Below are 13,882 nucleotides of genomic sequence, written 5' to 3' on the forward strand. Positions count from 1 at the left end.
GATTTTAGATGTAAATTAATTTAAATTAAGTATAAAACAATATATAATTAGAAATATGGCAAAACTTTAATAACATTAAATAAATATCATAAAATTCCATAAAGCTAACAGTTTTGCTAAATAAAACTGTTTCGTTTCCAATTGCTTTAGTAATAAATATATATTAAGGCGATAACTTAAATTATTTTTTTGTATAACTAAGCCCCTGAAGATTTGCTTGCCGTCTATCGATAGCATACAGAGCTTATCGATTGGTTAGCGTTTTTATTTGACTTCCAGCTGACGGCGGCAATTATATTGTATTTGTTGCAGTTTTCGGTGGAGCGCGGTACTTTCGATGAAAACAAGAAGATGGAACAGCACAAAAGTCGGCTGGTCTATACCATCGGCATGCTCACGGCGTTCCTTTGCGGCGCGTTGCTCTTTCTGATTGGCTTCTTTCCGGCCTCCTACTCGGTGGCGGAGAAGGAAAGCACCGTGCCAGAGGGCCGGCCCACTGCTTTGCTCGGCGTGGAGTGAGTTTAGGAGCTGATAATTGCGTGAGAGAGCGCTTCGATAATGCTCGTTACCCTTTGCAGACTGACGCCGCCGCCACCTGCCTATGACTCCATTGTGCTGTTACTGGTCGACGCGTTGCGCGATGATTTTCCGGATGCCACGTCTATGCCGGTGGCTTATTCTAGGGCCTGCGAGAGGCTTAAGCTCCATGTGGACATACCGACGGTGACTATGCCACGCTTGAAGAGCATCACCACCGGCACCCTTTCGAACTTTATCGACATTGCGTTAAACCTGGGTCACACGGAGCAGATGCAGGACTCGTTCTTGCACCGACTAAAAAAGCAGAATCGAGTTGTTTCCTTTGCCGGCGACCACACCTGGGTAAAGCTCTTTCCCAGCGAGTTTACACGGCAGGTCGAGAACCATGATTCCTTTTATGTTAACGACTTCTACGAGGGCGACAGAAATGTGACCAAAACACTGGAGACTGAGTTGGAGCGGAGTGACTGGTCTATGCTGATTTTACACTATCTGGGCCTCGATCACATTGGTCATGTCGAGGGCAATGCCAGTCCTAGGGTGCCCCTGAAGCTAAAGGAAATGGACGAGGTGGTGGAGAAAATATTGGATCATAAGGTGAGCTTATATTAAAATAAAAGGAAAGCTGTAAAGTAACTCCTTCCCTATTCAGAGTTTTCCCAACGTTCTGCTTATGCTGACTGGAGATCATGGTATGGCTGATGGCGGCGGACATGGCGGCAATACGCCAGCCGAAACTCTGGTACCCTTATATTTGTATTCCAACAACTGCAGCAAAACACCGTAAGCCCTAAAGAGCAATCTCAAAAGAAAATCCACATCTACAAATGATTCTTGCACAGATCCGTCTCAAAACGGTACAACCAAATCGACTTGGCGCCTACCCTTTCAGTGCTTCTGTCTGTTGAAATACCTACGCTCTCCATTGGCTGCCTAATACCGGAGATGCTGCAGTCGCTGTCTTTGGAGCACCAGTTGTATGCTTACTTCTACAACGCCCACCACTTGCTCAACAAGGCGCGAGTGAAGTTCGGCCACGAAATAGTCCATCGGAGTGGTAAGGTTATGATTCTTCCGTGCTGATTTCTTTAGTTAACCATTCATTCTCCAGATTACTACACTTGGTATCAGAATGCCACCTTGTTGCACAAGAAGCTGCTGCGCCCTTTAAGAGAGGGCGATGGAGGTGGAGCTAGTCAGGTTTACTACCAGAACGCCAAGCTAAATTATATGCGCGTGGCTCGCGAGATTTCCAATCTGCTCTCCGAATCCCTGGTGAAGTTCGACTACGGATTTATAGCCGTTGGATTAGCTTTGACCACATCAGTAAGTTTCCCGACCACTTGTGAAGTGCGTTATAGTGACCACGATCTTTCAGACATCCCTTCATATTGTGATCAGCGTCTTGTACTTGGATCTCACCGAACAGCTTCAGCTGGACGGATTAAAAGTGGGACAACTGTGGCTTTCTGCGATTGCTGCTGTCGTCTTAAATTTTACTAGTCATGCATTGGACATCATCACGACCAGTTCAATGCTCTACAGCATTCTCCTATTGGTACCCATCTCGATCGCTGTTTACCTTACAAACGACGTGGCGCAGGCGCTGCTGAAGATTGCATTGCCTCCGTTATACACGCGTCGCCTGAAGGTTTCCATTCCATTGCCGCTACCTCTGCTAGCTTGTTATGCTATACGCACTTTAACTCTTGGTTCCTCCTCGTTTATTGAATTCGAGTACAATACATGGTATTACCTGGGCAATACCCTAATCCTATTGACCGCATTCCGAACGCTGCGATGGCGCATCACCAAAACCAACGTGGAACTCAATGGCCGTCATCTGTACACAATTGCATCGACCTGTCTGTGGCAAATGCGTAAAGTGCTTGTGGTGCTTATGCTGCTCACATTGGTGCGCTACATCCACAGGCTGCAGGCTATCCAGAGCACCGTCGTCATATTTTCGATGCTGTTGCTCTGGGCACGCCTGCATCGTCACAGCCAGTTGCCGCAGTCGTTGGCCAGTGGAGCAGCTCTATTCATGGTTTACTGCTTCCGAGGACTAAACGGCCAGGTGCTTTTCTTCGACGTGCCTTCGCACATGGCGTAAGTCTAAATAAGTTCAGCCTGAATATTGTGGTATAATATATTTTTTACCATTTCCAGTGCGAAACTTGTGGTGCCGACGCTGGTGATCTTCTGGTGCTGTTTGGCCCTTGTTTTGATGCTTGGCTATCGGGCGGCACTGCCTCAAGCGCACAGCTTTGGGAAGGTGCCGCCCACAGGTGCATTATTGCAGTTGCTGCAGACGAACCTCACCAGCTCGCTGCTGTTGGGTGCGCTTTTGCAACGGGTCCACAACATCTTACTACTACCGGTACTTCTGGTGGCCCTGCAGCAAACGTACAAGCTGTGCGATGTCTACGGCACCAGTGTCCGAAAGTTCTCCGTGCGATTGGTGCATGTGTACAAGATCATCATGACCATATTCCTGGCCAGGATGTTCTTCTTCTACCAGGGCAACTCGAACAGCCTGTCCACCATTGACCTGACGCCCGGTTATATCGGGCAGACAAACTACAATCCGTCGATCGTTGCCATCTTTGTTACCCTCAACACGTACAGTGCGGATATTCATGCATTCCTCTTTTTAGTTGTCCACACCCTGCGCTCGGATCTGCGCAGTGTGGGTATCATGCAGCTACAGCCTCCGTACTCTATAGCCGCAGATTCGCTGATAGCTCCGCTTTACGCCGCGCTGATCATGTTGCCGGCGGCCTTCTACCTCTGCCTCTTGGTGGGCTTCCGCTACCACCTCTTTATCTACTCCGTGTTTTCCCCAAAAGTACTTTACGACTGTTACACTGTGCTGGTGTTTTATTTGGTATTTTTAGTAACGAGTTTGTACTTTAAATTGTTTAAACATGACGCTTAAAAAGAAATAATTTAAAAACGCTTAAGCTATTACAATGTTTTATGAATAATGAATGATTTAAGAATGGTGTAAATTTGGATAGGTCAAGTAACCTGGATTTAGAGTCTTCAAAATGGAGATGAGAATTTAATGTGCTTAATTAGCTTCCTATTCGTTTGTTCTTGCAGCATGGCATTAGTTGACCATCTCTGCCACTCTGAGGGCGTAGTGAATGTCATCAGCGCTGACGTTGAGCAGGATTTTCTGAAAGAGGTCATTGCGGGAGTGTTCACTGATGATGAGTCGCTCGGCGCCCAGCTTGGAGCACAAGCGCAGGGCGCGCCCTGGTGGTGGAAAGGTCACGCCCATGAAGGCGGCTATGGTTTCCACCTGCTGGTAGACGCCCATGAAAGTCGTCTCCTCGACCCCTGTGCGCGTAACTTCCGCTGCAACCGCCTGCAAGAAGATCTGCTCCATCCGCGAGCAGTTCCTAATGGCCTGCACCTTGGCACTGGCTATCATCTCGGCCAATGCCTGCTGCACGTGCAGCATTGTGACGCACTTGACCGCAGCCGTGTCAGCAATTTCTGTCGCACGCCGGCAGATGTCCAGAGCTCGGCGAGCATCACCGGAAACGGCGGCTACCTTGCGCGCCACCAGCTGCACGGCCTCGCCCTTGAAAGCCTCAGATCCTCCCAGGCGGGCGGTAACGATCTCTTGGAGCTGCTTGTGGCTGTACGGTTGGAATGTGAGACGGGTCAGTCCAAGACGAGAGGTGACTTTACCTAAAGGAAAAACAATACACGTTAGGGAATTCCACAAGTTTCAGTGATGGAGGTGATCCTTACCCATCAACAAGCGCTCAGGCAAGTCCATGGTGTTGGCAATGGTGACCACTACCAGCTTGGCTGCCGACTTGGTGGGCCAGTCGAGCAAATTGTAGACCACATCTTGGCGCCGGTTGCACAAGATATCCAGCTCATCAACCAGCAGCACAGTAGTAACTCTTCGCGGCGCCGGAGTAGTGAACCGTTTCTCCAGCAGAGTGTGTGCCTGCTCCCAGGACACAGTCTTGCCCGTGAGCTGTTTGTAGATCTGCACGTAGGCCTGACGCGGCTCAGTCAGTCGCATGCCATTAATCTCCAGATACTCAAAGGCAGGCAGCTCATTCTGCTTAGCCAGCCTCTGCAGGGTGCGTATGACGCCAGTGACAGTGGCTGTTTTGCCAGTGCCCGGAACTCCGGACACATACATGCAGCCGCCGCACTGATCCTGGATCTTGCCCTCCAGAAAGGCGTAAATGTTCTCGAATTCCCGTTCGCGGCACGGCAAACTCTTTGGCACAACAGACACGTGAAGCTGTTCGCGTGCCAGCTGCAGTTCGGATTTGCTGGAGTCCTTGGCCGGAAGGTCAGTGCGCTGTTGCATGCTGGGACTAAGTTCACCGGCGCGTATCTTCTTCATCTTTTGGGAGGGCGTCATCGGGGTTGCAGTTGCGGTTGTGATCCCTTTGCTGGGTGTCGTCGCTGTTTTAGTGGTGGTGCTTGACCGACGCGTTCGCGTTGGCGTCTTTTGGACCGATTTCTTTGGCGAGTAGTCCTCGTCATCGTCTTGAACTGTTTTCTTCGAGCGCCCCCTTTTCGGAGTGGATATTATTTCATCATCCTGAAACACGCGCTGCTCCACAATGTTCGACAGATGAATACTGCGCCTGGGCGTGCCCTCGGCTAAATTGATCAAGGAAAATAATTTTAGTGTGTGTTATTATTTTTGTGGAAGATGAACCACTTACCCAATCGACTAGTTGCTGACTTCAGGATGCTTTTACGCCTCGTCGAGGGCGTTTGCTCGGTAGCTGCAGCTGATCCCAGAGGTTCTTTGGATTTCTTGGTGGGGGTATGGTAGATATCGCCATTGGCCACGCCCAATCGCTTGCGTCCCTGGGCATTGGGTTCTTGTACGGCCTCCTCTAACGACAAAGGATCCACGTCCATGGATGCGAGGCGCACCGAACGCCTTCTCTCCGAAAGGCGCAGTTTGATCTTCATGTCGTTAGAAGGTGTTTTGGGATCGGGAGTCTGCTGAACAATGGAGTAGTTCAGACAGTCTGAGTCGGCGGTGGTGTCCGCTCCGCGATCCAGGCTGAGATTAAGGTTGCGGCGGGCTGCCGAGGCCCGGGATTTCGGTGTCTCCACCTTGGCGTTCTTCTCAGTGAGAGGCGACGCCGGCAGATAATTGGCATTGATCTCCGGGGCAGTTTTCTTCTCAGACAACCGCACGACACTGCGTCCGCCCACGATCTTGATGGGCGACACCTTATTCTCGCAGATGAAGCTGTTGACATCGATAAACTCCACGGAACTCGAGGCTGCTATGGACGCACGTCGTCGTTTATCCAGTGAGGATCCCTTGTCGCCAGCTGTGTCATCGTGGCGGGCGGATATTGATCGCTTGGATTCTCTGTGTGCAGTTAGGGATTTGCGCGACGAACGGGTTAGCTTAACATTGTCCTCCGGCTGCTCCAAGTGAATTTCCAAGGGAATCAAGCGATAGCTCCGCTTCACCTTGACAAACCTGTACCGGCTGACAAACATAGGGCAGGCCTTGGACTTCAGTTTGTTGGCGTATTTGTTGAGAACCTCCTGGGCGGACGTTTTTGAGGTGCCCTCCAGCACGATGCACTTGCGGTAGATGGCACCGAGGGCCACGTCGTTGTCGTACGGGCGATGCTCCTCGATCACCTCCAGGCTAAAGTCTATGGCCACCTCGTCGTCGTCGTATTTGTTGTGCGGAATGGCTTTCGGCCAGGAGTACCACTGGACGATGGCGCGACAGGGCTCGCGATCGGTCAGCTCGCGCAGCTCGTACATGTGCAGGATACGAGCCACGTCGCATCCACCTACTGTGTCCGGTTCGGCGGCATCCGCGTTCGACACCAGTATAAAGTCGCCAACGGACAAAGTCAGCGGACCGTAGATGCACTTCTGGTAGAAGTAGACGTTCTTGTGCTCCAGATTCTTCACCGGCGGCAGTGCGTCTTGGCTTCCGATCCACTTCACCTGCTGGCCCACAATGCGGGCGTTCTCTTTATTAACCATCGCTCTGCGATTCCCTATCAGTTGTTTAACAAGTCGCCAACGTCAGCAATAATTAAATGGGGTCTTCACTAGATTGGCTCCCTTGCTTTTGCGATCAGCTTGCCGCGCTGTTTACAGTTTTTGGCGCAATTCCACCTGCGGCGTTTTCCAACACCAATCAGCGCGGATTGGGCTGCCAGCCTCTCGTATGGCGCTTAGGGCGTTGCCACATCTGCTTGTTGCTTACATTTAAAAATAGCTGTTAAATTTTAAATTAAAAAGAAACGTTTTTAAAGTGAAAGTTTACAGAACCTTTAACTTCATTAACTTTGTATTTTCGGTGGGCTAAAACTAGTCAGTCCTGAAACTAATTTGATATCTATACATCAATTTAATGTTAGCGATGATACCCTAAATACTTTTTGTAATCAAATGATATTGCCTACAATATTTTCTGAAAAAATAAACAGTATGCTAAAGACAGAGTAGCATATAGAAAATTAGCTGCCATTTTAGTACACCATTCGTAGATGCAGCTAAGAAATATCAGGAAGAGCTAATGCAACCTAGATCAGCCCCATGGATTGATAGTTAATGGTTTTTATTTGTGAATAAGAGTAGAGTATAATGTTGGGTACGTAATGAGTACAAACATCAAGCAATTGAATCAAACATTTGCATCGCATGCGTAACAATTTCGTGTATAGTATGTATAACATTTATTTTGTAATCCGCTTCTGCTGGGCTTTTTGCTTAATCGAAAATCATTGAAGAAGCCGCCGGATCTCGACTCCGGCTAATATGGCGATGTGATGGGTGACTTTGCAAAAGTAGAATCATGGTGGTGGCTTACGAGTAAAATAAATCACAATCTATATGTACATAATACTAAAAATGCATAAAACGCTAAATCAAATAAAACGAGGAGTTCGTCTGCAGTCCAAAATTAAGGTTACAAAACAATGACCGCCTACAAAATAAGCACATTTCTGAATCCGCTTCGAGAGTGTCGCAGGTTGCAGGTTGTTTTGTCGGATGTCTTCCGAATACAGCTAAAAGATATCCATATTTAATGAGTTAATGCCTTGATGGGGAACCATGTCCTCCGATCTCGCTCCCTCCGCGCCTCCATGCCTTGCCTACTCTATGTCGTGGAAGCGGAGAATGGCGCGTCCGGGTATCTCGGAGTTGCACAGCTTGGCGATGACCTCGGCCGCCTGCTCGCAGGGGAAGACGGAGTGCGGCGGAGGCTCGATCTTCTTGTTGGCCACCAGCTCCACCAGCTCAGCCAGCTGCTCGGCGGTGCCGTTCGAGATGGCGATGATCTCCTGCTGGTACTGCTCCGACAAGCGCGAGAACTTGGGCAGCAGCTTCTCGGCCACCTCGTCGCTGATCAGCACCACGCCGCCCTTCGAGAGGCAGTGCATCGAGCGGTGCAGACTCCTGGAGGTTGTGCCAAAGTCAATGACCACGTCCACGGCTCCGCCGCACACGTCCTTGGTGCGCTCGATGAGCTGCGGCTCGTACAGGCATTCGTTCCACTGCACCACGCTGACACTGGAAGGAGGAAGAGGATGTTAGATGGTTAGAGCATGACACATCAGAGGGACCTCGAGATGCTTACTTTTTTATCTCTGTGGCCAGGCGGAAGCCCTCGTCCCGCAGACTGGCCACTGTGATGTCCACGTTGTCGGCTCCAGTTGTGGCGAAGTGATAGGAGGCGATGCGCACGGCCCAGAGCGCCAGGCCGCCAGTGCCCACGATGAGGATCTTGGGCTTCCGCTTCGGCTCCGTGGCAGCCCGCTGGCTGAGAATCTGTGTGACGACGGCCTGGGCCTTGAAGACGGCATTCCAGGCGAGCAGGGCGCCCGTCGGCAGCATGGCGGCCACCTCCATGGGCAGACTGTCGGGAATGGGCACCACGTGCTTCAGGTCCGGCACGACCAGCAGCTCGGCATAGCCGGCTGGAGTCTCATCGAACGGATAGACGATCACGCGCTGTCCAATGCGCAGGCCACGGTTGTTGGCCTCGGTGATCTCGGAGCCCAGGGACTCGATGACGCCGGCCACCTCGAAGCCGGGAAAGAAGGAGCCCTCCCGGATGCCCTGGTGTGCGGGCGAGGACATCGAGTTCACCGACGGACAGTAGTCGCTCAGCTCCGAGGACACTGAGGACATGCTGGTGATGGAGTTGGCGCGATCGCGGCGACGGTAGCAGGCTCCGGCGCACACGATCCGGATACGGGCGCCCATCGCCGGCGTGTCCTCGATGGGCACGAAGAAGTTGAAGACGCAGTTCTTGGCGCCCGGCCCGGGCGACTCAATTGACACTTGGCGGCACAGCTTGTTCATGTTGTGCGAACTGTGTGGATTGTGGTGATCGGGATCCGTCGGCGGCAGAGCGGAAGTCAGGGACAATGAGTTCAGCGTCAACGAGGTATCTGTTGTTCCGCTGCAATCAGACAAAGGAATGGATACATCATATTAGAGGTGTTGCTAAAAATACCAGTGCAGGATTAAGTGGTCAATAAACTTGGCTGGCTCGTTCCGAGAATATATATCTATGATTTTTGATTGAATATCCCTTGAGAATTACCCTTTTTTGATAACTACATAAAGATATGTATATCTCTGATTGCTTTTGATTGCTATAGCTTCGATTACGTATTACATATCCAAGGTCGCATTGCGTAGTTCTCAATAGTTTCAATGCCGCCTCATGATTTTGCATTTCTATTTCGCCTTGCCTATAAATACGAACACTCTAAACGATTATCTTGATGTTCAATGCCAGCCAGAATTCAGAGTTCTCGATGTAAATATCATTATTGTAGCTACTTTTTGTGTGCGGTAATTACAGTGAGCACATATCTGAAAGGTCAAGTATTGGACTTGTTGACAATCCAGACACGAATCACTCCACATCAATAAACGGACAAAAGATAAAGCTAGAATCGGGCATTAGATTGGGTTAATATAGAGCAAAGCCGGAATGCCATTGTCATAAAGATATCAGATATTAGTCTGGTCTGAAGTCTGGCACTTCAATTAGTTAATATCGATAGCAGTGATAAGAGATGGTGACGAATCACATCATATCAGAGTTTGCTCCACTTGCACTTTCGTTACTTTTCTATGATTTCAACTCTGGAAGTGCTTAATGAAACCCATAAGGGATCAGTTTTTATCTCAGTGCACCAGCTAGCAATAAATGTAACATTATTTAAAAAAAAAAATAAAAAATTAAAATTAATTTTTTCCATTTTTCCTTTCTCGTTGGAATTTATGACTCAAAACTGTGTGTAAAATCTCTAAATTTAACACGTTATTAAAGTCTAATAAAAATTAAAAGAAATTCTAAAGTTTATATGCTTGCAAACTCAAGATATTTTCCCGACACATATTACATTTTCACTTTAGAGGCCATGGTAATTGGAAAGCTCGATTGCGGAGAATGGGAAAATTCAATCAGCGTCGTTTAATAGTTTACCTCATTGAACTGAGCAAATTGTGCGGTTGACTGCATATATCGACCGGCATTTTGCTGTCCTCGTAATTGTTCTGTGTCAATTTCTTCACTTTTTTCTTTTTTTCTTTTTTTTGCACTACTGCAACTCAACAGTGTTGTGTATTGCAAACTGGCTAACACTTTTACTTGTGAATGGGCTAGATTTTTCTTTAGCTGCATTCGCTTCTCAGCGCTTTTCCGACGACTTGACCAGCGCACTTCCAAAGAACATCTGAGCCGCTTCCACCCGATGCGCCAGCTAAAAAGCAAAAATGGAAATGGAACGAGTGGAACTCTCATACAGCCACACGCCCTCATCACGCACAGGGGCGCCGCAAAAGGGGGTCGCAGATTCACCAAATAATACTATGCCATTCGTGGGTTTCCATATGAGTATAACCATATATTTGGTTATTTAGGATAGTGTTTGTATGGTAAAAGATTACTCACAGAATACTATCAATCTCTTTATATCGGATATGAAAAACTATCTCAAAGGTTTACTAAAGATCATAAAATATATCAATTAAATTTATTTATCCCTGATAAATAAATAAACTTATGTTTAAATTCCATCAGCACTCATAGTTGCCAATTTTAGCTTCAAAACTCTGTTTGTTCAGCTTAGTAATCTCAAACCCCCTTTGTAATAGCATCTGTACGCCACTGTGTGCTCACATACACGGCACGCAGGGAATGCGTGAAACGTTTGAAATGAGTGTATTCATTTGTGTGGATTGCATGGCCGCATTCGCATCTATAGAAATGCATTTCCATATTTTGTGAATTTCAGAGCATTTCACATTTATTTATAGACAACTATTACTTACACCACTGGAGAAATAAACTTTCCACACTATTGCTTTTGTTATATGTTTTGTATATATTTTCAAATATTCTGCTAATTGGCTTTTGAACTTCTTCAATTGATATGTAGATACATATGTATATGTCAGTTGCCCCCATATTGTAGCAGTGTACTCGAACCAGATTGTTGTTTATCTTTTGTTTACACATACAAATGCATTAGGCCAACGCGTGCGACAGATTTATGGCCAAAACAAAGTCCAGGAGCTGACCAAAAACCCCTCCAAGAACGGAAGCCATCTAGAGCTCGTTGCCAAGGATCCGTTAATAGAACTTTCGATGACAAAATCTTCTTCTTAGAAAGCTGCTAGGCAGATCGGAGGAGGATGCCCCATTAGTCACGTCACAATTCCGATTCTCATTATCGGCGGGTGGTAACAGATAATAGCTGGACTCCAGTGGAAAATGGAAAATATCGGCCTGCCTCGAGTGGAAATTTATCAAACGCTTGCAATATGCAATTAAAATGCGTCGTGCGGCCTTCACTCGAAAGCAAAATAAACAAACAACTTACATATGCATGGTGTGTAGATACATAGATACTTACAGTGTTACTTTATGAAAGCGAATGTTCTAAACTTTTCAGGTTCTGGGGATTTAGCTAAATCTAGTTACATATCTTCTTTTTGGTAAGGAAAATACTCTTTATCTCAATCAATGCATCAAACTGTTAGCTTTCTGTATCTATGCATCTGTGTATCTACATATGTTCGTGTGTACGCACCTCTAACTTTTTGCGATTGTTGTTGTTTGTGTTTGCGGAGCGAGGAACGGTGGATGTTTGCATGGTAATGAAACGTTGAGAAGAAACTGTTTGTTATAATGGGGGAGGGGGCAGGGGCAAACAAAACAAAACCAAAGTCATGTACACGTGCTCGCTGCATGATAATCACGCAGTGAGTGAGTGAGTGAGTGAGTGAATGAGAGAGGGAGCGCGTTGTTTTTCTTTTCTCTCCCTCACTCAATTTGTCTCCCTGTCTCGCTCGCTCCTTGGCGCAGCAGGCATGCATAAATGGGCATCCTTCCTCAGCTTTGTTTTTCTTCTTTGTGCGGCCCACACAACAACAACAACAAGAATGCGTAAATAAGCCGCTATAAATACGCCTTAAATTTACGCAGTTACATTTTACACATTTGCATCCTGACCAAAAAATTTATGTACATTCATACATATGTATTAATACTTTTTGGGGTTAATCAACGGCCTCCAACACTGAGAAGAATTATTTAAATAATTACCCAGAACTTTTTCAAAATATTCAAAACAATGTAACTTATTGGTGTTAACAACCCTATATCAATGAATAAAACTGCATATTAACTTATTATTTACTTACATATGCCATATGCAAACATAAAATATATGAAAACTTAAAGAATGTCAACAAAGGAATTGAATTTGAGGATAAGATTTACATATCATCGTTTTACTTAACATTTATAAACTTTAAGACTTTGTGGGTAAATATTTAAGTTTTTTAACCATCTGGTCGAAGGTGAAAGCGAAAGTGGCATGACAATTTCTTAAGCGAAATTCGCAAAAGCCACAATTAAAAACAGTATGTGTTCAATTAAAAACTGCGACTGAACGAACTCTTTTGTGACCAATTAAAATCCGTCCCTCGAATATATGTATATCCCCCCTCGATCACCACGATCGCCTGATCAAAAGATCATCGAGCAAGCAAAATATTTACTGAATTATTTATTTATTAATTTTTTTTGTAGCGCTTGAATTGAAAACATTTGTTGGTCAATTCCAGTCAATTGTATTTAATGGCGGAATCAATCGAGTCTAATGACGGATTGGCAATGCAAATTTAGCGGGGCTGTCGCGCCATGGAAAATGTGGACCACTGTCGCACGTTTTCCCCGCCCGGATCGGAAAATGTCGTCAATTATGCAGCAATGAGGCATAAAATTTAATTGAACCGGAGGGAACTCTCGGTGTAAAAATATGCAGGAAAAGGGCTATTTTTAGAACCTTTGTGGTGAGTGGAAATAATGCCTTCGATCGCAATCAAGATCTGAGTTTCCGACTTTGTTTTTCTTGTAGTCCTCTAGCGCGCCAGTAACGCGTGTGTGTTACTAATTTACAATCGTCGATTGCGTTTAAATGGGTTATAATAGGTATATATGTATATCAAACAACGCCACACCTAATTTTGGCATTATACTTCACTATTTTGACAAGTAATCAGTCACTTTTCGCCTACCGCAAGAATATCGCATATAGTCGCCGCAATGGATACATAAATCGCTGGCTATTGTTTCGAGCTGTGCTCCTAACACATCTCCTAGGTGCTCCCCCGGCTGGTAAGTGTTTACTGGCCCGTTAAAGCTCCAGGTGCTGATAACCTGGGAGCCTACTTTTGATACTTGCGAGGACACAAACAATCTGAATGATTTACGGGCCACTCGACTCAGTTTTGGATTGTCCCCCATAAGAGTTGTTTACCCACGGGGTTCCAGAACACGCGTGCATCGGGATCCAAGGGCATGATTGAAGTTGGCAAAACTAAATAACTTTTTAACGCATAAATCGCGTCACTTGAATTACGCATCAGCAAAGCGGATATGGTATGTACATATACCACAGAAAGGAAGTCGGACCCAAGAAAATGGCCCCCGCACGTAGGCCACTCCAGGATGCCAATTGCGTAATAAGGACTCGTCCGCAACTTACCCTTGTAAAAAAGCTAAAAGCGCTGCGTATCAAAAGCACACCCGCCGTCACTTATCAATATATTTATGCTTAGTTTGTTGTTAACTTTAATTGCGCTATTGGTCAGCGCTGTAGCTTTGGGAAAACTCTTTACGATGCGTGTGTCGACTGTTTTTATTGAAGGAGCGCCGCAGCCGCACGGCGTACAGCAGGATACGTTTGACTTTGAAGTCTCCTTTGCCGAGTATGGAATAAAGGCAGGGCTTGAGTGTAAATACAAGATCCGAGTCTGCGCATTCGTCGCTGGT

At 46.6% G+C, this 13,882-nt stretch overlaps 3 protein-coding genes across 4 annotated transcripts; 1 reads left to right on the forward strand and 2 right to left on the reverse strand.

Moving 5' to 3' along the window:
* The first annotated feature begins 268 nt into the window (after positions 1–268).
* Positions 269–3,510, forward strand: LOC6608012 (GPI ethanolamine phosphate transferase 2). The gene is made up of 7 exons (XM_032714436.1): positions 269–515; positions 579–1,137; positions 1,193–1,323; positions 1,383–1,597; positions 1,652–1,866; positions 1,919–2,649; positions 2,710–3,510. The coding sequence occupies exons 1-7, from the start codon at positions 352–354 to the stop codon at positions 3,476–3,478; spliced, it is 2,784 nt and encodes a 927-aa protein (XP_032570327.1). The 5' UTR covers positions 269–351; the 3' UTR covers positions 3,479–3,510.
* Positions 3,477–6,716, reverse strand: LOC6608013 (origin recognition complex subunit 1). The gene is made up of 3 exons (XM_002032725.2): positions 5,250–6,716; positions 4,306–5,184; positions 3,477–4,242 (listed from the first exon to the last, which is right to left on the reverse strand). Exons 1-3 carry the CDS (start codon positions 6,553–6,555, stop codon positions 3,653–3,655), a joined length of 2,775 nt encoding a protein of 924 aa, XP_002032761.1. The 5' UTR covers positions 6,556–6,716; the 3' UTR covers positions 3,477–3,652.
* A 513-nt stretch (positions 6,717–7,229) lies between these two features.
* LOC6608014 (zinc-type alcohol dehydrogenase-like protein C1773.06c) lies at positions 7,230–13,720 on the reverse strand. 2 transcript variants are annotated; one of them, XM_032714437.1, is made up of 3 exons: positions 13,596–13,720; positions 8,159–8,986; positions 7,230–8,091 (listed from the first exon to the last, which is right to left on the reverse strand). In XM_032714437.1, the coding sequence occupies exons 2-3, from the start codon at positions 8,884–8,886 to the stop codon at positions 7,674–7,676; spliced, it is 1,146 nt and encodes a 381-aa protein (XP_032570328.1). In that variant the 5' UTR covers positions 8,887–8,986; positions 13,596–13,720; the 3' UTR covers positions 7,230–7,673. The 2 variants fall into 2 exon arrangements, with proteins under 2 accessions (XP_032570328.1, XP_002032762.1); XM_002032726.2 differs by lacking the exon at positions 13,596–13,720 and adding an exon at positions 10,025–10,277.
* Between the last annotated feature and the right edge of the window lie 162 nt (positions 13,721–13,882).

The sequence above is a fragment of the Drosophila sechellia genome, chromosome 2R, assembly GCF_004382195.2.
Source record: "Drosophila sechellia strain sech25 chromosome 2R, ASM438219v1, whole genome shotgun sequence".
NCBI classification, from domain to species: domain Eukaryota; kingdom Metazoa; phylum Arthropoda; class Insecta; order Diptera; family Drosophilidae; genus Drosophila; species Drosophila sechellia.

Excerpts from the sequence above, each read along its gene's own strand:
- LOC6608012 (XM_032714436.1), top strand. The coding sequence starts at position 352 with ATGGAACAGCACAAAAGTCGGCTGGTCTATACCATCGGCATGCTCACG. Across the intron at positions 1,138-1,192 it reads AGAAAATATTGGATCATAAG|AGTTTTCCCAACGTTCTGCT; the intron begins GTGAGCTTATAT and ends TTCCCTATTCAG. Across the intron at positions 1,598-1,651 it reads CGAAATAGTCCATCGGAGTG|ATTACTACACTTGGTATCAG; the intron begins GTAAGGTTATGA and ends TTCATTCTCCAG.
- LOC6608013 (XM_002032725.2), bottom strand. The coding sequence starts at position 6,555 with ATGGTTAATAAAGAGAACGCCCGCATTGTGGGCCAGCAGGTGAAGTGG. Across the intron at positions 5,185-5,249 it reads GTCAGCAACTAGTCGATTGG|CCGAGGGCACGCCCAGGCGC; the intron begins GTAAGTGGTTCA and ends TGATCAATTTAG. Across the intron at positions 4,243-4,305 it reads GCCTGAGCGCTTGTTGATGG|GTAAAGTCACCTCTCGTCTT; the intron begins GTAAGGATCACC and ends TTTTTCCTTTAG.
- LOC6608014 (XM_002032726.2), bottom strand. The coding sequence starts at position 10,074 with ATGCCGGTCGATATATGCAGTCAACCGCACAATTTGCTCAGTTCAATG. Across the intron at positions 8,987-10,024 it reads AATTTGCTCAGTTCAATGAG|CGGAACAACAGATACCTCGT; the intron begins GTAAACTATTAA and ends GTCTGATTGCAG. Across the intron at positions 8,092-8,158 it reads CTGGCCACAGAGATAAAAAA|TGTCAGCGTGGTGCAGTGGA; the intron begins GTAAGCATCTCG and ends TCCTCCTTCCAG.